The 24,505-nt window shown below is 37.3% G+C and overlaps 1 protein-coding gene across 3 annotated transcripts in view; it reads right to left on the bottom strand.

The window, feature by feature from the left end:
• Nucleotides 1-10,176: 10,176 nt before the first annotated feature.
• The window catches only part of Pat1 (Protein interacting with APP tail-1), a 249,915-nt gene continuing 235,586 nt past the window's right edge, over nucleotides 10,177-24,505 (bottom strand). For all 3 annotated transcript variants that reach the window (XM_067139744.2, XM_067139745.2, XM_067139746.2), the window contains 2 exons: nucleotides 23,750-23,915; nucleotides 10,177-12,603 (listed from right to left, as the gene is read on the bottom strand). In XM_067139744.2, the coding sequence (XP_066995845.1) occupies nucleotides 12,365-12,603; nucleotides 23,750-23,915 (405 nt within the window). In that variant the 3' untranslated portion in view covers nucleotides 10,177-12,364. The remainder of the gene's footprint in view (nucleotides 12,604-23,749; nucleotides 23,916-24,505) is intronic.

Here is a 24,505-nt window from a genome sequence, read left to right as displayed (position 1 = left end):
CAGGTGCCCCCCTTTCAGAAGTAGTGAAACCCCTCTTAAGGAATGCTCATAAACTTTTGTCAAATGACTTCATAGTATTATCGGCAGAACCAATGACATAGCGAGAAATGAAGGCCATCAGGCTGCAATTATTCTGAAAAGGACTCTAGGTAAGCTGACCCATACAAATGTGATAGTGACAAACGTGCCCCATAGACATGATTTATCCGACTGGTCAACTGTGAATAAAGCTGTGAAGGACACAAATGAGAAATTCAGGCAAATATGTAGTCATTTCAAAAATGTTACACTATCAGACATCAGTGCATCAGATGAGGCATGGCATGCACTTGAATAGACTGGGGAAGCAATATGTAAGCAAGTTAATAAGTAACATCATTACAAGTAGGGATTACAAGACTGTCCTAGAACTACCTAGTCCAGGAAACATGTGTTAGATTCTGGACCCAATAACATTTCAATCCAGATTGTGGGTCCAGAATTAAGTAATGACTTGGAGGGTGAGAATAGGCAGTTCAAAATATTTCATCAGATCATTCAATTTCTTAAAAATAAGATTTTAGAATTATAAGTAATTTTAAATTCAATACAGGATGATATGTTTATCTGTTTGGATGAATCAGATTGTATAATAAGCTTCCAAATAAGATTAAAGATATTAGTCCCTTGAGTTCATTTACCACACCTTTAAAAAAATCTCCTGTTGAATAGCTGCTTCTATAATACAGAAGAATACAATGATGAAGTGTTGGTAATGATGCTATTACTTATTAACTTGTAAACGTTCTTAATATCTAGTATATAGCCTTAAAAATATGTTGATGTCACATTGATTATGTACGTATTAACACCACATTCATAGATTTTTATTTTGTCTTGTAAATAATATTGATTAATAATATTATTTGTTATTTTTAAAAATTAGGATGTGATGTCCTAACATTGAGGTATTTGGTGTTCTTGTGTTTTTTTCCTTTTTCTTCTTTTTTAAAATGTTCATTATTGTTCATTATTATTGTTAGTATTAAGAAATCACTCGACAATTCCTATACTGTTGGCATATTTTGAAATATGTAATTGTACAGTCTATGGACGCTAAATAAATGAATGAATAAATAAATAAGTATTAACAGAGATATCAGAGAATTAATTTTTAGACCTTCCCCTAAACTACTATTTCACCCAGTGTGATAAAATTATTTATAGCCTAGATTCCACTAAATTCTGATCAGCCATTATCTCATGATGCACATATTATAGACAGACAAATAATTTAAAAACTGCAATTACTTCTTATTCTGAACATGACAGGCACACAGACATCAATTTTTGAAAAATTCTAACCAAAGTACAGAAACATTGAAATATAATTCTAACCAATATACTGAAACATTTTTATTTATATAGATTATTCTGAAATATCAGTGTTTCTGAGAGGGGGCTGGGGGCATGAGATTGCACAGCTTAGAAAGGAAACAGTTTGGGAACCACTGATCTACAACACTCGTCAGCCTACAAGCAACAACAAGAAACCAAACAGAAAGGTGTAAACACAAAAATGACCATGACATTTAATAAAACGTAAACTGCCCTAACAACAAAATGATATAAATACAAGGAAGCAACCATGTCACATACTTTAAAAGCAACTTGGATCCAGTTTAGGAAAGACTACAATGCAACTGAAAACAACTAAACACAAGTTATCAATTCAGCTTGATGATCAGTTCAGCCTAAAACAGTTCTTTCCTATAGACAAAAAACAAATTTACATAATTGCAAGATTACAATAAATGAAAAGTTTTCACATAAAAAAGTGCACATTCATGGTTATACATTAGAAACATAACAAAAAATTAAAGTTTTTCACAAATTAAATATTTAAAATGTAATATATGCCTAGAGAAGAAACAGGTACTATACAAACAACAGAAAACAAGAACACTAAGATTAATTTTTATCACAAAAGTACAAAATTACCCCTAAAAGCAAAGCCTGTGCTCTTCAAATGGGGAATGTGTACTTAAATACTGATAACTGCTGTGCAATGAATAATGAATCATAAAGTATACAGACAAAATATAACAATGAGTAAAGTTGGGTCTTTTTATGTTTGAAACTAACTGCATGATTCAAGACCACCAATAACGCTGAAAATATTTCTGCAGTAAGTTTCAAAACTACAGTATGCCAGTAACTTAAGCATAATTTCAACCAATATGTGCAATTTGTGTAGAAAAATTTAGCTTCCAAATTCTACATTCACCCAACAGTATCATCCACACTTCAAGATCATAACAGAATGACTTTCTCTATTTTCTCATAAAACATGTAGCACAACAGATAATCTATACAACTTAATAAATATTATTCTAAAAACTTAGTAATAACATAATATAAAAATCTGAAATTGTACTACTTTAAATAAAAGAGATACTGTAAGATTTTCTCTGGCTTTACATGTCTATTCCCTTCCTATAACCTTCTCTTTCATGAGGTTAGATTATTTTTTTTTGCTCCAACAGTCAACTTTAATCAACTTGGCATTTTCCTGCTAATGCTCACAACAGTGATACAAAACAGGCAATTAAATCCATAAATGGCTATGCATTTCCTGGATATGCACTGAGAACATTGCTGAAGTCAAAGCTGAGAGTATTAGATGCAGACTTATTTCTTATCGCCAACAATCCATCTGCTCTCTCGCGGGCATACTGCGCTAGTGAGCAACCATGCGCACACGCTCGTTAATAATGACAGACTGTAGCAGTGCCAAGTGATAGTTCTGTAGAAAATAACACCAATGACCATCGTCAAGTTGTACCAAAGTGGTGGGATATATTTATGATGAATGAACCAAGGACCACAGGTTAGACCACAAGTAGAATAAATGGATGGATTTTGTAAGTTTGATGTGTTATGCAATGACTTAAATACAAACATAAATAACTACCATACTTTTTAACATTTCTTTAAAATTTCCTGGTTTAATTATGCAGTTAAGGGTTTTGTGTTGCAAGAAAGACAGCAGCAAAAGGGATAAGAAAGTCAGTTAACCCCTTAACTGGTTTTGACGCCTAAAGACATCAACAGCTGTCGCATGAGTATTGGGTTTGACACCTTTGGGCGTTTTTATACTTCTAAATGTGTTCTTATGTAGTGTTAGCTCCCTATGGGCGTCTCGTTATTCTTAATCACTTCTGCCATCTACTATCGTAATTTAAAACTAATTCCATTCATATTAGATGTGATTATTGCTGTCCTATTAATTTTTATCCGGTCTCACGCCAGTCGGGTAGTTTGCGCCTAGGCGGCAGTCCGACAGCTGTCTCGTGTTGCCTCGTATGGTCCGCGCCAAATTCTTCGTAAAGAATTTGTGTATATGTACACTGAAATTACTAAATTTGCGAGTTGTTGGTTGTCGTTGTTGTTGTTACAATACAGTTGTTCTGCGAACTCCATTGTCCATGTTCTGATAACTTTTTTTAAATTGGTCTGTATATGGTGGTAAACTGTTCCATGAGACGTGAACATGGCTTGGTTAGGAAAGACGTCGAATTATCTGAGAACCCACCGACCGGAAGTAGGAATCACTCAAGAAAACGTTGTGTTGTGTGCCTGTCAAACCATAGGCGACGGGAAACGGTCTACTGCTATGAGGAATGGGACATGGCACTTTGTGCTTGCCCGTGCTTCCGTATTTACCACATTGTGCGCAATTTCTGAATGACCTATGAACCAGAAAGTATATAGAATTCTGAATGACCTATGAACCAGAAAGTATGTAGAACCTATCGATGCATATCTGAAAACTTGAAAAATGTCATAATAATAATAATAATAATAATAATGAAAGAAACACTTTTTATATTCACTTTTGTATGAACACACTGTGTATGTATTTACGGGTTTACAAGAAAAACGGTAAAAACATAATGCTATTGAATTTCTACTATATTACTAATATTTTAAACAAATAAAGTAAAATATATTTTTCTGTCGAGTATTTACATCTGCCGCACGCTACTGTACCCATTCCAAAGTGCACGTTGCGCTGAATAATTACCCACTGGCTGGGTGACGTTATGAAACTATTCCCCAGTTATGGGGTTAACTCTCAAATGATTTCAACTGACACAGACTGTATAGAATTCTTAGTTTTCAAATTCTGCAGTCGAATGAGAACATCACCCGTAATTAAAATGGTGATAAAAAATCAAATGATAATGAGCAATTTCCTCAATATTTCTGAAAATTTTAAACATAAGATAAACTATATCTGTGCATCAATTATTCTAAAACACAGAAATCCCAGTATTAATAAACATACTAGCTCACTTTTGGCTTTGGCCAGGGTTCTACCACACATTTCCTTCCTGACACATGATATTTCAGGTGACTCTGAAGTCAATGAAATTGAACCACAGATGTAAAGGTGGATACCATTGTGTAATTACCCCTTCCTCCCTCCACAAATAATGAAATTATTTTGATAATTTCAAATTAAATAAAAAACATGCAAAATTTGTTGCTTTACCAGATCTATTGCCACTCTGTAATTCACACATCTTGTAACTTCCAAGTTTTAACATAAATGAGCAATCTGTATAGAATTTTTAGCTTTTAGACACCAATGTCAGCTGACAGGGGAGGAGGATAAAAGGGACACTTTCTCAGTTTTATGAAAACATGAAGCACAATAAATAAACTATACAAATTAACACATTAATGGAAACATTTCATTTTAATAACATTGTAACCAATACTTTTGTTGAAAGTGATTTTTAAATGCAACAATGTTGTATCTGTTTTGCTGCAAGTGATGGGAAACTGTTTTTGTCTGAAACAGCAGTTGGTACCATTACAGAGGTTTTATTACTAGTTGCTTTACGTCGCACCGACACAGATAGGTCTTATGGCGACAATGGGGCAGGGAAGGGCTAGGAGTGGGAAGGAAGCAGCCGTGGCCTTAATTAAGGTAACAGCCCCAGCATTTGCCTGGTGTGAAAATGGGAAACCACGGAAAACCAACTTCAGGGCTGCTGACAGTGGGGTTCGAACCTACTACCTCCCGAATACTGGATACTGGCCACACTTAAGCGACTGCAGCTATCGAGCTCAGTACAGATGTTTTAAATTACTGCCCAGTAGAACAGCATTATAACCTGAAGTATTATGGCTGAATGTTGCTTCATTGATAAAAAAAATGCTCAGAAAAGACTCAATAAAGAGACAGCAGAAAGTTAATCTTGTTAACTAGGGGAAAAAAGGACAATGAAAGACAGCAGTGTCCATAAATTTCAAAAAAGGAAGCATTCTGTTCCTGGAAAATGACCACCTAATGTGGTATGTAAAATGATGTAATAAGTGGAACTCATAAGCAGGGTTTCCTATGAAAATGTAACCAAGTGAATAATGATTTGGATCTCAGTGTTTGATAATGACCTGACTTGCATAAGTACAACTCAATGAATGTTTAAATTCATTTCTGCAGAATTTTAATATTAACCAATATCAATTTCATTTAAGTATTTCTTAACATTGCAAATTAAAAGTTGCACACAATAGTAGTGTGAGATAATTATGCCATTGAGAATCTGTAAATGAAACGTAATGTGTTTAAACCTTAACACTACATCGCATAATGATGATACCTTCCATATCACTGTCTGTTAATAAACAATGTGATACAAACAATATAATGTAATTTACATCTTGCTTGTGTCTTTGTTTACTTGCTGTCTCTTAATAATATGTTTGTTTACTTTAAAGGTATTTGTTACTGTACATTACTTGAATGACTGTTGTCAATGCCTATTGCATTTTCAGGCTTAACGACTGCTTGTATGTATTATTATTACTGGCCAAGCATTAAAAAAAATTGTGTTCTATACAATTTAGTTATTATTGGTCACAATATTGTTTGGCTGAATTATTACATTAGTCAAACTCTCAACATTCACCGCACATATACACAAATGAGATTATTTACATTCTACTATATTAAATTAACAACATAATATTGCATGTCTTTCAACATCTGGACGATGTATACAACCATGCATTAACATACAGACTACAGAGAACTGATTATAATGATTTCTAATTACCGTATTTACGCGAATAATCCCCGCTGCTGAGCAATCCCCGCACCCTAATTTTAGTAAGGCTCACTTTGAAAAATTTAAATGAACTAAAACTCCTTCCACTGAAAGAGTAACACAGACATAAACATTTCATATCACTCCGTGAAGTCCACGTGGTCTTTACGCAAATATGAACTTGTAAATTTATGGATACGCTGCTTTGACTGAACATATTTGAGAAATATATTATCACTGCCATAAAATGGACTTGCCATGAAAATTATCAAGGAGGCCTAGGTATTTCATTAATCTGAACTTGCAGTAGGCTCAATTCCCTGTACATCGAAAGATTCGTTGTCTCTTGCATCACTAGTATCCTCTCCTAAATAACTTACAAATTTGTTACACACCATGTCTAAAACACTTTTCCCACGGGGTCTTTCCTTTACACGACCAGTGGTAGATAATTCTTTTTCGTGCAATGTAAACAGTTGAAACAGACACACCGGCAAACTTGGATGTTAGTTTTACGATAGGGTAAAACCTCGTTAATTCGAAGTTGCCGGGACGCAAAAATCAAACTTTTATTTACATGATTTCGAATTAACCGCCAACTTGCACTTCAGAAATGCCAACCCATAAACGTTATTTTCTCCAGCAGGTGTGTCAAACTGATCGTACAGATCCTGGTAACAACGATCTACTGCAGCAGCCGCTGCTCTTTTCGCTGCTGATTTCAGCACTTTGTATCTCTGAAGGTCAGTATCCAGGTGTGTCTTCCACCAAGCCTTAAAGGCTACCTTTTTCTCTGTGATATCTTGTTGGACTTCATCCCACCACAAGGTCTGTTTATCAATGTATTTTCGCCTGGGTTTTGTTTTTCCCAGAGTTTCTGCCTGATGTATCTGCTTTGCAGCATCTTCCCTCATGTCCTCAACTGACTGGTCAGGCTCCATTAAGAAGTTGGATAATCTGTCTTCATTTCGTTCTTGTGGACATTAATTTTCCACCACTTGATACGCTCAGGTCCAGTTTTAGGTGTCTTAGGACGTTTAACAGTTTTACAAATATCCAGAACAAGCAAGCGGTGTTGGGGGGCAATGCTGTTACATGGGATCAGATTGGTATCCATTACCATTTTCAGATCTTGTTGTCGAACCATCCAGTAATTGATCTGAGTAGCATGACCTCCACTGGTATATGTAGCTAGATGTGTTATCCATTTAAGTCTCCCCCAAGGAAAATTAACTCATCTGGGCAAATTGTTCCAAGGTGGGCATCGAGACTATTTCATAACTCATCCTTCTCATCTTCCGTGCATCCAGTTTGAGGTGCATAGCAAGATATGATATGGGCAGTTAATGATGCTAAATCAATCTTGACAGACAGGAGCCTATCCGACACTCTGAAGACACTTGTGATGTTGCCACACCATTCAATGTTGTGCTGGTGCCATGATAGATGAGTTTGTAGCCATAATAATGAAGATGCATATGAAGGCATTATTGGTCCATATGGATTTGGTAATAGAAATGAGGAGGGTGAACTTCTGCTTGATCTATGTACACGAAACCAGTTTCTGGTGAAGAACTCATGGTTTCAGGAACGGGATAGCCACAAGATAACGAGATACAGCTGGGATGGTCAGTATAGATCAGTGATAGACCTTATCACAGAGAGGTCAAGTGGAGAAAAGGTGCATGATGTAAAAGTGATACCTAGTGAGAGCCTTGATAGTGACCAGACTCCTCATTGCAGACCTAAGAGTCACCAAACCTATTATTAAAGTAAACAAGAGGAAAAAGCCACGAATTAAAGACTGGAAATTGAAAGATGTGGAAGTCAAACAGCAGTTTCAAGAGGAAATCAGAGCTAAAATACCAATAACAGACACAAAGAAAGGTAATGAAGAATGGAATGATTTTAAGGCAAGTCTGGTTGGTAGTGCAGATAAAATATGTGGAAGAACAAGCAGAAGAGTTAGAGGGAAAAGTACATCTTGGTGGAATGATAAAGTGAAAGAAGCCATAATGAAAAGGAATAAAGCCAAAAAAGTTCTTGATATGGCTAAGTCTGACAGAAGAATCAACAGCGGAAGAGATGGTAAAGGAATATAGATACAGAAAGTTGGAAGTCAAGAGAATTGTACGGGAAGAAAAAGAGAAAAGTTGAAAAGAATTTACAACTTAACTGGAAGAAGACAGTAAAGGCAATATGAAAATAACATATGGAATAGTAAAAAGTAAAAGATCAGATAAAGAAGTAATTACTTACAGCTCTGGAGACAGCAGATGGGATATAGTTCGCAATATGAAAGATATCACGGATACAATGGGGCAGTATTTTGACAAGCTCCTAAATGGCCCTAAAGAGATCCCTGTTGAGGATGGAGGACAGAAAACAATAGGGGAAGATATCCCAATTACATGGACAGAAGTAGAGCAAGCTCTCCATAGGATGAGAAGTGGTAAGTCAGCAGGAGCTGATGAAATTACAGCTGACATGATTAAAGCTGCTGGTTCGCCAGGAATACAGTGGCTGTATAGAGTTCTCAGAACAATATGGAAGGATAACGAAATACCTGAAGATTGGACAAAACGGGTGATAGTTCCTATCTTTAAGAAAGGGAGTAGAAGGAAAAGTGAAAATTACAGAGGCATTACCCTCCTATCACACAGCCTTAAAATTATGGAGATCATTGAAGCTAGAGTAAGGGATATACTAGAGTCTATCTTTGAAGAGGAACAACATGGCTTTAGGACTGGAAGAAGCACAACAGATGCTTTGAGGATGTTGGCAGAGAAACACTGGGAAAGAGGAAAAGGACTTAATTATTGTGTTTATGGACCTTGAAAAGGCATATGATAATGTTCCTAGATCAACTATTTGGAAGTACCTTATTAGAAAGATCCAAATGCTATATACTAATTGTAAAAGCTGTGTCAGAATTGGAGATGGTCACTCTGAATGGTTCAATACAACCAAAGGAGTACAACAGGGAAGTGCCTTATCACCTCTTCTATTCATAGTTATGGATACCATTTTAAAGGAACTAAAAGGAAAAGGTAATCTTCAGGCTCTGGCATTTGCAGACAATGTGCCAATATGGGATGAAACAGAGAAGGGAGCGCAAAATAATCTGAATGCATGGTGTAAGAAGTTTGATGATTATGGAATGAAATTGAACCCATCAAAAACAGTAGCATTGAAAATCAGCAGACATAATACAGAATGCAACATAAAAATACAGGACCACCAAGTTGAAGTAGACCAATTCAGTTATTTAGGAAGCATAATGGCTAGTAATAACAAGAGATGAGATAGAAATAACAGAGTGACCAAAGGCTCTAACTTTTACAGTATCGTCAGACACCTACTATGGGATGAGAAGGTCCCACAAAGAACAAAAATGACCCTGTACAAGTCATATTTCATTCCCATCCTTACATATTCTCTGGAAACCTGCACACTAACATTAAAGGACTGTAGTAAGATTCAAGCCTGTGAAATGAAATTTCTTAGAACTGCCCTCCAAAAGACCTGACTTGATTATGTGAAAAATGATGAGATCCGATCTAACCTAGGTCTAAATGAATCGATGGAGGAAAGACTTAGGTCATCTAGACTTAAATGATTTGGGCATGTTAAACGAATGAATAGCACAAAGTTACCATGTGCTTATTTGGAAAAGAGAATAACAGGTAGAAGACCAGCTGGAAGACCAAGAAGAAGATGAATGGACCAACTGAGGGAAGACGTGGAAAGAAGAGGATGGAATTGGGAATCTGTCTTGGACAACAAAATGTTTTTTAATAGGCAACTTTGGAAGACGCTTGTTTTCAAACACCCTACCCGGCTCGCTGGAAGGGCAAACCGATGATGATGAATAATGAAGATGCATAGTGACTTGGAAATCTAGCTGCAGAACTTCGTCAAAAGTAGCAATACAGATTTATTTCTTGACATGCAGGAAAAAACGTCTTGAAGATTAGAAGTTTTTTCATTCGTTGTTATTTAGAAAAGCTTGATTTAAACAGAACGAAGATAAATATGATAATACAGTTGATAAAGAAAATAAACCATGGGACTATGGAACATATTTATTGTCACACAGAAAAGAGAGTTTGTCAATAACTTCACAGTCCAGAATATCACACTGTATATCACTGAATTCATAATGGTTTGTAAGCAAACAATACTAAGAATTTCCTGATTTTTACCATGATATAGCTACCTGGTAGTATCCAATTCCTTCCTTCTAAAACCTAATAATTTTGTAAATATCATTAGCATTTGGGATAGCCAGAAAGGTGACAGTTCCAGAAAACAAATTTTATGCTAAAAAAAGGATTCAGAAAGCAATGCTGGAAATTACGCTAGAAGTGGTGCGTGCAGCAATATACAAGAGGTGGAATCACTTCAGAAATTGTCTCACAGTAAAGGGTGGATATTTTGAGTAATTTGTGTCTGGTATACTGCAGGTAACCAGTACAGAATTACATACATGAACTTGTAATATTTCCGTACACTAAGCTGCCTTTGAATGAGGAACAGAAGTTATGGCATGACTAGGTATTGTATAATTAAAACCATAAAGTTACAATTTAAATTAGGACATGCAAGAAATAGATTTTATTTTCTTCTAATGGAATATACAGTGCACCAGGTAAGTCTTCCCAAACGGCTCCGAGCTGAAGAATGAGCTAGTAACAAGTTATGTTGACAGCATGAACTTGCGCTTGTAACAAAATAAAACATAATTTGTGCACTCACCTACAATCATAAACGCTGACAGTGTTGTCCTCATTGTTAAAGGCACAGTTCAATACATTTACACATATTGTTAAAAGACAAGCAAAACCATGCCTTGTCTGTAAAGACAGTTTCATTTAAAACTTTGAGTCCATGTCAAGTTATGGATGTCTGGAACCTTTCATGATACAGCAACCTCTTTGTGTGATCAGCTTGTTTTAATTCTTGAACCACAGTAAATTTATAAGGGTACATTTAAAGTCTTTTCTTACAGCTTTAACTGCTATCCACTTAGATATTCTGGACTCTTCTGCTAACTTGCGGGTTGATTTCTTCAAGTTTTTCGTCTATTAAAATCGTAAACCTGCTACTTCTTGGTATGTCATGAACTGAACTCAATTGGTCGCCAAATTGTTTGCATAAATTTACATTTCAAATCACAAAGGCCTCTTCCCATTCATGACAATAATCTGGCCTGACTTATGCTGTCAACTTAATGCTTGCTCTAACCGCAGACTGTTAGACTCGCAGCAGGGAAAGTTCCCTAGCGCACTGTATACAAGTATGTTATCTGTGCCAGTAAGCATTCTGAAAGAAATTAAATTGGACAGTTATGCATTCTATCAGTAAGATTATGGTAAGAAGCTACATCTATTCCTGTAAAATGGAAGTTACCACAGAGAGAATAAAGGTAACACATATATGACTACATACTGTATATCCAGAACAGGTTACTCAGTTATATTACCTATTTAATTACCGAATTATGAAGCTCTGATGGCAGTAATCTTCTCTCCTTTTATTCAATATTAAAACTGTGCAGCATTTCATAGATATTGTATGAATACTCCAAACTTTTGACAAGATAAAAATCCAAATGCCCACATGAATATCAGTAAAATGGAGAAGGGTTAAAATAATGTACCCATGTATTTTTGTAGCAAAGCTTCAGGATGAACTGATTTCATCGTAACGGGTTATTATGACAATCGTTACCTGTGCTTCATATTAGAGAATTAACAATTACCCATTCAAAATTATCAAAATTGATAAAATATGCCCTTCATCATTAGTTAATCCAGGACTTCATACATCATAATTTTGTCATCCAAAAACTAAAAACTATCAAACAACAGAAAGTTATAAGAGTTAATAATTAGAGAATAATCAGCTAGGCATATCTGTATACAAAACTTTTCATTCCATCAATGATTTTTAAAAAATATGGTACACATTGGGAAAAGTTTATGCAACATTTAGACACTGATACACATTATTAAAACAATTTTAAAAAAGGAAAGTGACAGGAATTTAAGAAATTTTATCTTACTTGCATAATATATCTTCTAAAAACTATGTCTAATTGTCAATTTTTAAAACCTGACAGAAGCAGAAAAAGGTCCGAGATACACTCACAACTGATGGCCAACACAAAAATAATAATCAGTCTTTTTTTCACATGACATTTTGGTCATGATAAAAACACCATGGTTGGTGTGCTGAAGGCTATAGTCAATGATGAACTTTTAGTCAAGGTCATCTTCAAAGAATAGTGCAGCAACATCTGCGATGGGCAATGGACTCCCCACAGAATCAAGAGGGTCATCTTCTTGAATCAAGCTTAACTGCCTTTGGATCTTCCAATTGTTCAAAACGTAGGTGTACTGCGCAACCTTTTCGATATCACCAAGTTTGTGATATACATGAATGAGTCCCCTATAGTCATACTCTAGACCAGAGTAACTCTCACCAAAGAGTTTCAAACCTAAAATTTTAAAAATATCAGTTCACTACAATGATATGTACATTTGAAAGGAATTAAATCTAAATACTTTAGAGACTTTGGTATTTATTCCCTGAAAATACTCGTAATATTAAAACATTTGATTTCTGATGTTTCACGGAAAATGCTTCTCGTCTACAAAAGTGTTATTGTAAAATGAACTGTGCCAAAGTCTTTAAATACTGACTGATTACCTTTAATACATAAATAATCACACATTTTAAAAACATAAAATATCACTGCTAAGAACAACTTCTGAAAAGAATCACACAACAACACAGACAGAAAAATTACCATTCAAAGTCTAGAATGAATTGAAATGATTTGCAGTTCAATTGCTACTGTTCTCATTGTTACTCTTGAATTCATATGTATATATTTCCAAACTTATCTTACAATCCAACAGTGATAGATCTGTATAGTTACCTAATATACACTGAGTGGCCAAAAGTCACGGGAAAGGGTGTCCCATTCGAAAATGTGCCGTGTAATACCCGAGCTTTGCGGCTAGCTGCGGTGTAGCTGAGCAGTCTGTCACAGACACCAGTGTCATGAAGATGGTAACACGTCGTGAGTTAACTGACTTTGAACATGGGATGATCATCGGCGTATGGCGTGTTGGTCATAGCACTGAAGAGATTACGTGCAAATTTGGCTTTCCGAGGTCAACAGTGTCGAGGGTGAATCTTCAATATTGCAGAGAGAATGTTACCACCCACGTAAACTGCCACACTGGAAGACCACAGGTTTTCAACGAACGGACTACACGTCGCCTCCGCACAACCATACTGGGCGCTCGACGGGCCACTGTGAGTCACATCACCGCCCAGTTGAATGTTGGGAGTCACGACCCCATTTCTACCAGGACTAAAAGGAGGCAACTGCACCGTATAGGCTTCACCATGATATAGATGTTGATGTATTAGGCTTCACCAGCCAATGACCAACTTGTGTCCCTTTGCTGACACATCGACACAGAGCTCAACAACGTGCATGGGCCTGCGAACACTGGCAATGGACCATGGAATAGCAGCAGCGTGTGGTATGGTCTGATGAATCCCGATTCTAGTTGTATCAAGCTGATGGGCGCGTGAGAGTGTGGCACGTGCCCCATGAAGCTATGGATCCTGTGTGTCAACAAGGTTGTGGCCAGGCAGGAGGTGGCTCAGTTCTGCTCAGGGTGGTGTTCTCATGGTCGCAATTAGGCCCCATTGTCCAGCTGCCGGGAACCCTGACAGGTCCACGTTATGTGAACATTCTTTCAGACCATCTGCATCCCTTTCTGGCCCTATAGTACCCTGATGGAGATGCCATGTTTCAACAGGACAATGCGCCATGTCACTGCTCTTTGGTGGCAAGCAGGTGGTTGGAGGAGCACTCCAGTGAAGTTATGACCATGGTCTGGCCCTCTAGATCCGCCGATCTTAATCCAATCGAGCATATATGGGATGCTGTCGATGCTGGTGTACGCTCCATGAGCCCCGCATCAACTTCGTAAGACCAATTGTGGGTAGCAGTGCAAGATGCATAGGTCCAGATCCCTTCAGAACGATTCCAACACTGTGTAGATTCGATGCCTCGCCGTATTCCTGCTATTTTGAGGGCGTGTGGAGAAGCAACTCATTATTAACATCACATTCAGAGTCTTCCCATGACTTTTGGCCACTCAGTGTACATTTATTGATACAAAAACAAATGGAGAGAGTTGAAGTCTTGTTGATAGCCGTAATCAAAAGTCCACATTAATTTCAACAAAATATAACACTAGGAGGCTACGAATCAAAATTTACACTTGGTTGACAAACCTACAGAGCTAGGTAGGTAAAAGGGAGGGGAAGGAAGGGGAGAAGTTGTGGAAGAAATCTGTATGAGTCATTACAGGTAGAACAGCAGAGGGAAGATGGAGATCAAGGAAGTGTTATAGAGGAGGGGTGGGGCAATATAAAAGGGAACAGTAGGTATGGGAAAGAAGGGAGAAGAATATAGGCTCAGCAGGAGTCAAGGAAGTTAAGGGAGACCAGGGAAGAGATCTAATGAGAGGGGTGGGATTGAGGCTCTCGTCATGTATAACTCAATTGTTAGGTATGAGAGGAAAGTGTGTGGAGGAAAGAACACCAGGGTAGAGTGTTATCCAGGAATTCGGTTAAGGCAGAAGTTGAGGAAAATAAAAGGAAAAGAGGAGGGTAAGGAGAAAGCAGTAATTTTCTATGTAGATACCAACAACGTAAGGCAAGCAGGAAGAGGTCTTAACATAGTTGGGGATGTAAGGGATATGCTTATGGCAGCGCAGAGAAGTTCAAGGAACCAGAGATTTTTATCAGTAGGATACTGTGTAGGAGGGATACTAACTGGAGGGTGACTGGAGATTTAAATGAGATTATAGAGTGACTATATGGGAAATTGGGCAAGAGATTTCTTGATCCTGATCGTGGGTTCAGACTGTCTTCACTTCAACTGCAATGGTACATGTAAGTAAGGGGGTTTGTTTAGAAGAGTTATAGGGAGGTACTTTCACGAAAATGGGGTAACTATGGAGCAGTATACGAAGAAGGAAGTCAAGGAACGACATAAGATTGTTAGTGATGAACTGTAGAAGTATTGTAAAGAAAGAATTAATTAATTTAATAGAAATACATTTACCAGATATTGTAATAAGAACTCAATCATGGTTGAGAGGTGATATTATACATGCGGAAATCTTCTCACGGAACTAGAGTGTGTATCATAAAGACAGGTTAGGAAAGATAGGAAAAATCATCAGCTATGAAAAAGTTAATGAGAAACATGAAATTCTAGGTATAAGACTTATCTCTAAAGAAAACAGGAAACTTGATGTTTTTGGGGTGTACAGACCTGGTAAGACTGGCACAGAGATACAGAATTACAGTAGAACCTCAATAATTCGAAATCAGTTAATTCAAAATCTTGCCTAATTCAAAGAAGCTCTCGTTCCCGGAAACATGTTGCATGTTATTTAAGTTGTTTAATTCGAAATACGTACAATTCATAATTCGAAGAACAATATCAGTCCCATTACCAGAATTCAGACTTTTAATTCAAAATTGCCTTTACATTAAAAAAAATATAGTACTTTACAGAGTAATTTAATTTTAAAATTTCTCATCACCATGAAAGAACGCATCTTCCAGAATATGCAGGGGTAGCTTTCCGCACTTTCACTCACTTTGGTGTGTCTAGAGTGTGCCTCATATGTGCTAAGTTTGAGTGAAATCTTAATACTTTCGTATACAGCGTTTTAAGGAACGCCACAACATTACATAGCAGGCAGTGATCGTAGAAACATAATCCGCGAACAATGGCAATGCCGACATTTGACAAGCAAACATGGTTCATATAATCAATTTGTACGCACCGAACAATATTGTCATTGCTGATGAAACTGCATTTTTTAATTTTTTTAAGCCGAGCCCAAACGGATTTACGGTTTTAAAGGAGAGAAGTACCAGCTGGGAAATTGTACAAGGGTAGGGGTCACTGTATTGTGTTGCAATGCACATGGAAGCGAGAGATTTCTTTCCCCTGTGATATAAAAGTTCGATAAGCCACGATGTTTTAAGGGTGTCGAGCACTTTCCGTGCAAGTACAAGGCATCTAAAAATGCAAATGGTACAGTAATCCAACATCTAAAGCATTTGCACAGGAGAGCCAGCATAATTTGTCCTTATCTTTGATTTTTTTATTTCGTTGTGTGAGGTTATGTTTGCCAGTGTTTTATCCAAGTGAATTATTTGAATAAAGTAAATGTACCTTGTTGGATACATTTCGGAAATAGTTTTTTCCATGGCATTTGAAAGGTTTAAACTGAGAATCAAGGTGATTGCATGCATTAATGGGTCTTAGAATACTTTGTGACATGGCAAGATTTGGGATTTCTGAATTACGAGACAAGGCGGCCATGGACAAGTGCCATGGCGGGATATTGTACAAGGATAGTCACGGTTTACAGACGGAAGCGAGAGACTTTCTCCCCTCGTCATAGGAAAGTTCGATAAGCCACGATATTTTAAAGGCATTGGGTACTTTTGTGCAAGTACAAGGCATCTAAAATGCATACAGTACAGTCATCTAATGAATAAAGCACTTGCACAGAGGAGCCAGTATAGATTTCTCCTGATCTTTGAATAATTTTTTTCTTTTTAATTTCACTGTGTGAGTTGTGTTTGTCTGAGTTATCCAAGTGCATTTTTTGAATACTGTAAATGCACCTTGTTGGATGGATACATTTTGGATTTATTTTTTCCCATAGCATTTGAAAGTTTAAACTGTGAATCAAGGTCAATTGCATGCAGTAACAGGTCTTAGAATACTTTGCCACGCCGCAAAGGTTGGTATTTCTGAATTACGAATTGGCGGTTAATTCAAAATCACGTAATTCGAATCCGATTTTTGCGTTCCAACAACTTCGAATTAACGAGGTTTTACTGTATTTAATAAGATAATCAGTTATGTGAGGAACAACACAGAAAGGAACATTACTGTACAGGGTGATCTCAACTTACCAAATGTTAAATGGGAGGGGAACACGAATGACAAAAGGCATGACCAACAAATGGTGAATAGGTTAATCTGGGAAGGACAGCTGAATCAGAAATTGATGGAACCAACTGGAGGTTAAAAAATAGATATGGTGCTAACAAAACCAGCTGAGCTCTATAGAGAAGCTGAAGTTATAGATAGCATAAGTTATCACGAAGCTGTTTTTTGTCACAGTTATGAACATTATGGAAAGGAAGGTTGTGAAGGTACGACTGTTAGGCAATACCATATGACTGATAAGAGAGGCATGGGAAAATTTAAACAGCAATTATGATCAGTGGAAAATGGGAAATAAAAATGTAAACAGCCTATGGAATGGGTTTAAAGCAATTGTTGAGGAGTGTGGAAATAGGTATGCACCTCTAAAGGTGGTAAGGAACTACCGTAATAAGGAAATAAGAGAGATTAAGAGAGAGATGCAGGTTAGAAAGAAATATAGCTAGGAATGGTTGCAGGAGTAAGAGATTGAAGGAACTTGCTAGCAAATTGAATATAGCAAAAAAAGTCAGCTAAGAATAACATGATAGCCAACATAATTGACAGGCATGTGAATTTTAAGGAAAATGCAAGGATATGTACACGTACTTTCAGAGAGGAACAGGTTCCAGGAAGGACATTCCAAGGATCATAAATGGACAAGGCAAGTGTATATATGAGGAATTACAGAAGGCAAAAGTATTCAATCAAGCAGTATGTAAAGGCAGGTTGGGTATAAGTATAATATTCAGGTACAGGAGGCAACTCATACTGCCAAATTACTGAAATTTAACTAGGATAACGAAGACATTTAAGAGTACAAAAAATATAAAAACTGAAATCTAGAAAAGCAGCTGGCATTGATAAGATTTCTGGGGATATTTCTTTTTTTTTTTTTTTTTTTTTTTTTGCTAGGGGCTTTACGTCGCACCGACACAGATAGGTCTTATGGCGACGATGGGATAGGAAAGGCCTAGGATTTGGAAGGAAGCGGCCGTGGCCTTAATTAAGGTACAGCCCCAGCATTTGCCTGGTGTGAAAATGGGAAACCACGGAAAACCATCTTCAGGGCTGCCGATAGTGGGATTCGAACCTACTATCTCCCGGATGCAAGCTCACAGCCGCGCGCCTCTACGCGCACGGCCAACTCGCCCGGTGGGGATATTTCTGGGCAATGGGTTGTGATATAGTGCCATATCCGATATAATTATTTGTTTACTGTTTGCGTGAAGGAGCAATACCAAATGAAAGGAGATGGAATAGTAGCACCAGTGTAAAAGGGAAAGGGTGATGAACATAAAGCAGACAATTACATGCCAGGCAGCTTTACCTGTGTTTGTAAGCCCTGGGACAGCATTCTTTCTGATTACAAAATTATTAACTGGTTTAATAGAATGTAGTTTGTGTTAAGGAAAAGTTATTCATTCCAGTGAAGCTCAACTTGTAGGATTCCAGGAAGAAACAGCATATATTTTACATTTAGAAAGTCAAATGGCTTTTAATACGGTAGATTAAAAATTAGGGCTATTGGATTACACAAAAGAGTGCCTAAATTTCTACAAAATAGAACTTACAGAATTAGCATAGGTAAAGCATTACCTGATCCTGTAATGATTAAGAAGAGGGTTCCATTTTACATTTAGAAAGTCAAATGGCTTTTAATACGGTAGATTAAAAATTAGGGCTATTGGATTACACAAAAGAGTGCCTAAATTTCTACAAAATAGAACTTACAGAATTAGCATAGGTAAAGCATTACCTGATCCTGTAATGATTAAGAAGAGGGTTCCAACAGGGCAGTATTATCGGATCTTCACGTTTTCTTATACATAAATGATATGAGTAAAGAATTAGAATCAGAGACAAGGCTATTTGAAGATGATGATATACTGTATAGAGTAGTAAATAAATAAGTTACAGGGTTGTGAGAGACTACAAAGAGACCTCGACAATGTAGTGCGAGATGGACAGCAGATAATGATATGATGTTAAACGGGACTAAAAGCCAAGCTGTAAGTTTCACCAAGAGGAAAAGTCCTCTCAATGTTAATTACTGTACCTCATGGCTATCACTGTAAGTACCTAGGTATTAATATAAAGAATTATTTCAATGGGATAATCACATTGACGAGGTTGTAAATAAAGGATGCCGATCTCTTCACATAATTATGAGGGTATTTAAGGGCTGTAGAAAGGATGTACGGGAGAGGGCGTATAAGTTTCTTGAATTAAAGTATGGTTCCAGTGTACGGGACCCACACTAGGATTACTTGATACGAGAACTGGAAAAGATCCAAAGGAAAGCAGCACAATTTGGTCTTGGCAATTTCCAACAAAAGTCCGTTCAAAAAAAAAATTAGCTTTATGCCACACCGAGACACAGGTAGGTCTTATGGCATCGATAGGATAAGAAAGGGCAGGGATTGGGAAGGAAGCGACCGTGGCCTTATTTAAGGTACATTTGCCTGGTATGAAAATGGGAAACCATGGAAAACCATCTTCAGGGATGCCGACAGTGGGATTCAAACCCCCTATCTCCTGAATGCAAGCTGACAGCGACATGACCCAAATCGTGCAGCCACTTTCTCGGTCAAAAGTGTAGCGTTACAAAAATATTGCAAACTTTGGGCTGGGAAGACTTGAGAGTAAGGTGATTAACTGCCTGACTACGTGGTATGTTCCAAGATGTCAGTGGAGAAATGGTGTGAAATGACATTAGAAGTCTAATAAACTTGAGTGCAGATTTTAAAAGTGGGAAAATCATTATATGAATTCAAGAGGAAAAATTGCATCAAATATTTTTATAAGACAAGGAATGAGGAACTGGAATAATTTATCAAGGGATAAATTTTCAAGTTCCTTGAAAACATTTAAGAAAGGGTTAGGTAAACAACTGTCAGGGAATATGACACGTGGATGACAGCCCTAAATGCAGATCATTGATTGACGGATTGAAGAACTGACTCACAAGATAATTTCTCTAAAAGTAACCTCATATACTCCTACAGGAGCTTGTTATACAAGTATCATACATAAGAACTATGTTCAAGGGTGAATATTTCAACTTGCCACAGTAAAATTTACTTCACTTAATAGTACGTAATTAATAATACTGCCACACCAATAAACAATAACATACAATGTCAGTAACAACACAAAAAACTTTAGTCATACAGATCTCTTAGCATCACATTGCAGACGAAGTATAATATACTCATGTTCATAAAAAACAGAACGCCTTGAAAGACTAGAGATAGGAAGTTCATATTCACAGGACATGTTCATTAGTATGTTCTGCAGAAACGATTAGCATTTCAGTCACCTAGGTTCAGCATGTGTCCTGTTACCTAGTAGGCACTGGGTCCTCCATGGGCACTGATAACTTGTTCCATGTGTGATTGGCATTGACATGTATAAGGCGCGAATTGTGTCCTGGGGTATAGCCATCCATGCTGCATTCACCTGGTTCCACAGTTCGTCATTGGTGGTTGGCAATGGATCACAGCGCCGCACCCATTGTTTCACCATTTCACCCGTTGTGATCGGGCAGGTCACGGCAACAGTCTGATATCTTGTGACAACAAGAAGGCATGTGTTCGTGCAGCAACATGTGGTCGCGCATTGTCCTGCTGAAATATGGCGTCTGGGGTGTCATGCAGAAAGCATAGCTGCCAACTTTTAGGAAGATTTTTTAATTCTTGGATTTCATATCATATATTGTGCCATGGTCTAAGTGAAAAAAGGACATGATAAAAGGCATACATATCTACAGTTACAATGTGAACTGACCATTAAATTTTAAATTTTAAACTAAAAAAAGCATAAAAATGGTTACAAGAAAATGTTCCTAATCACTCTCATTTATGACACATACATATGAATAATAATACAGTCGAACCTCGATATCTCGAATCTCTTACTCAAATTTTCAGGATCTTGAAGTAACTTAAATTTTCCGACAGTTTGTCCTATTCTTCACGTGTACTTATTTATCTATTACTCAAAATTCGGTTACATGAATATCTTGCTTTCTGAAAGCAAACATTTCTTCCCTTGAAGCAAAAAAATACTCTGTACCTCGAATTTTGTGCAACATTCACTGTGCAATACGGCATTTGTGGTTTGTTAGGAACAGTTAACAAGTAGAGAAAGGGTTACAGTGAATCTGAGGGCTAATATGACGGAAACCTAAAAACTCAAACTTCTAGTGATCAGAAAATCGGCAAAGCTTCATTGTTTCTCGGGTGCTGAATAATTACCGGTCACGAACGAAAGCAAGCCCAGAAGTCATGGATGACAAGCTCCATTTACGAAACTCGGCTGCGTGGTATTGACAAGAAGTTTCAACGTTAAGGGAGGAAAGGTTAACCGTAACAAACAGAAGAGTCTAAGGGATTTTTTTTCCAAAGGTGTTAACGAAGCAATGTTTCTTGTTTCACTACTGTACATACTGTATCCTGTCTTCTAAAATGTTACTATAATAAGTGTTATAATTAAAGCGATGCCGTAAAATTGAGTTTCTTTGGTATATTTTTAAGTAGGTACTGTTAAAAATAATGTAGATACATATGATTCAATTATGTGCTATACATGCTCAAAAACTGTATTTTCTATATCTCAAAATTTCGATAACTCGAAATAAAATTTATCTCCCCACGTGATTTGAGATTCCATTGTATTTATATCACACAGACACACGCAACAGAACGCATAATAATTTCCTTTATTAGACTGTAAAATTAATGTAAATTTATTTTTATAGGTATCTCTGAACACTTGGAGATAATGTTTGTTATGATTTTTGGCCATAACGTGAAGAGAAAATACCAGAAACTGCCACCGACAGCAACTCCCTGAAATACATTCAACTCGTTAAAATTGAGAAGTAGGAATGTACAAAAACGCACTCAAATACGCAAAACTACCACATACAAAACAGATCGGTATGTGTCATACATTATTAACATAAGACTTTGACAAGGGGAAAAGTACAGAACCACTAGTAAAAACACGTGGCTTACAACTCCAACTAAATTACACACAGAAACGCTGTTAACAGTGTGCGAACCACACAATAAGAAACTCATTCTTTCATCCCGATTAACTGAGTCTCTAGCACGCGCGCTAGCCTCTCTCGCTTGTAGGACGATTGCCATTCCGAATCCCCAGCTGTAAAGCATACAGGCTGCTGTAGCAAGCAGGAAACACAATACATGAAGGTGACAGACGATACGCTCGCAAAACAAAGCATCAAATAAATAGACTGAAAATGAGGTTGGGTAAATTACATAAGCACATAGAAATTAAAAATAAATCTGAAAATTGGAGACAAGTTAAAAAAAAACGGAAAGTTTCCGGGTAAATCGGAAGGGTTGGCAGGTAAGAGAAAGGGTATGGCTACGGGTTGCAGGATGTCATTCACGTAGGTCAAACTGGTCACAGTGCCCTGGACACGCACCAACTGTGATTTGTGGTTGTACCCAATAGCACCCCACACCATAAGGCCTTGAGTTGCCGCTGTATGTCTTGTGCGAATGCAGTCAATGTGATGTCTCTCCGCTTGTCCGTGGCAAACCAAAATGCAGTAATCATTTAAAAATAAACAGAACCTGGATTTGTCCAAAAACTCTATCTGCTGGCATTTTTGTCCCCAGTGACGTAGTTTCGTACGCCACTGAAATCTACCATGTTTATGCAAATTAGTCAAAGGTAGGCGATGTGGAATATGTGCTGGTAATCCAGACTGTAATAAACAGCGATGGGCTGTCACTCCTGATAGTGTACGATGTGTTACAATGTTTTCCTGTTGCGCCAGACCCGACGAGGACGCAGATCTGTCCTGCAATGTCATTCGGATGAGGTGGCGATCTTCTCAGGGACAAGTCTGGGGTGGTGCGACCAGACTAATCTCCTCGTGATCTACAGCCTTCTGCGAACCATTCTGTACACACCTGTTGCACTGCCATCACACTTTGTCCCACATGAGCAGCAATTTCCCGCATGGATGCATCATGTTCTCACATGCCAATAATGTGCCCTCTTTCAAATTCACTCATTGGACGGTATGGTTCTCGCATACCTCTGCGAGGCATCCTACACGTCTGCTCAAGTCACATGATACATTACCTTTGGTTTATAGTGATGAGAGCCGCAGGCGCATTTTAGAAGTCGGTTGTGGTGCGCCGAAATATCGATGTGGACCTTGAACTTGAGGGCTGACATGGTTCAAGTGCTAATCATTTCTTCAGAACATACTAATGCACATGTCCTGGGAATATGAACTTCCTATCTCTAGTCGTTCAAGGTGTTCTGGTTTTTATGAACATAAGTGTAATAAAAGGATAAAACTTGTGCATGTGCTCATAAGCAGCAATCTGTGATTGATTGCCCATGAGTAGCTACCAACAAGGGAACTGTCTGTTCTTATAAAAGGCAACTAGAAAGGCCTAAGCAAAACATGCACAGGATCAGCTGCAGATGATTGCCAAAAATAACTCTTTGCAATATGCTAACCTCTACACCATGGTCACAACTCCAGAAAGTGTTTTACAAACTTATGGAATAACAAAATATTTGTAAGATTTAAAATACATACTGATATCAAGAGACCGATGGTAAAGCTCTTCCGCCTTGCGGTACTTCTTCATATGGTAATTGTACAAACTTGCAAGGTGGCCAATAGAAAGCCCAACTTCATAATCAGTACTCCCCAGGAGATTTTCTTTGATGGCAATAGCTTTCAGGTGCATTGCTTCAGCTTCCTATAAAATAAGCAAAACATCAATATTTTAAAATGCGTCTTGCAGCTACCTCAGTTACAATAACATTTAATTAAGAAAAACATAAACAAGGGCAATGAGCTAGTAGAGGAAATTTAACCAGGGTGGATGCTATGCAATTGAATTCCTGGAATTTTGCTCTGAAAGAGTTTCTTTAAAGTACAAGTAAATGTACTCTTGAATTTAACCATTCTGAAATACTGCTTAATTATCTTGCAGACTTGTACACAAGAGATGAACCTCACACAAAGAACATTACAACAAGATGTCGATACATGATCCTCTCATAGAAAGCAAGGTGCAGCATGCAACACAAAAACTAGTCTGTAATACTTCTGTAAAGACCTAAACATGCTAATGAGGAAACACATCCCTCACATGTAGAAGTGCCCGAGATTGAATAATAATAATAATAATAATAATAATAATAATAATAATAATAATAATAATAATAATAATAATAATAATAATAATGTTATTGTTTCTACGCCTCACTAACTACTTTTTGACGGTTTTCGGAGATGCCGAGGTGCTGGAATTTTGTCAATAAACACCCACATTTATCGTCAATA

Source organism: Anabrus simplex, chromosome 2, assembly GCF_040414725.1.
Source record: "Anabrus simplex isolate iqAnaSimp1 chromosome 2, ASM4041472v1, whole genome shotgun sequence".
In the NCBI taxonomy this organism is placed as follows: Eukaryota; Metazoa; Arthropoda; class Insecta; order Orthoptera; family Tettigoniidae; genus Anabrus; species Anabrus simplex.
Note: the sequence above shows the minus strand (reverse complement) of the source record. Positions and strands in the feature narration are given on the sequence as shown.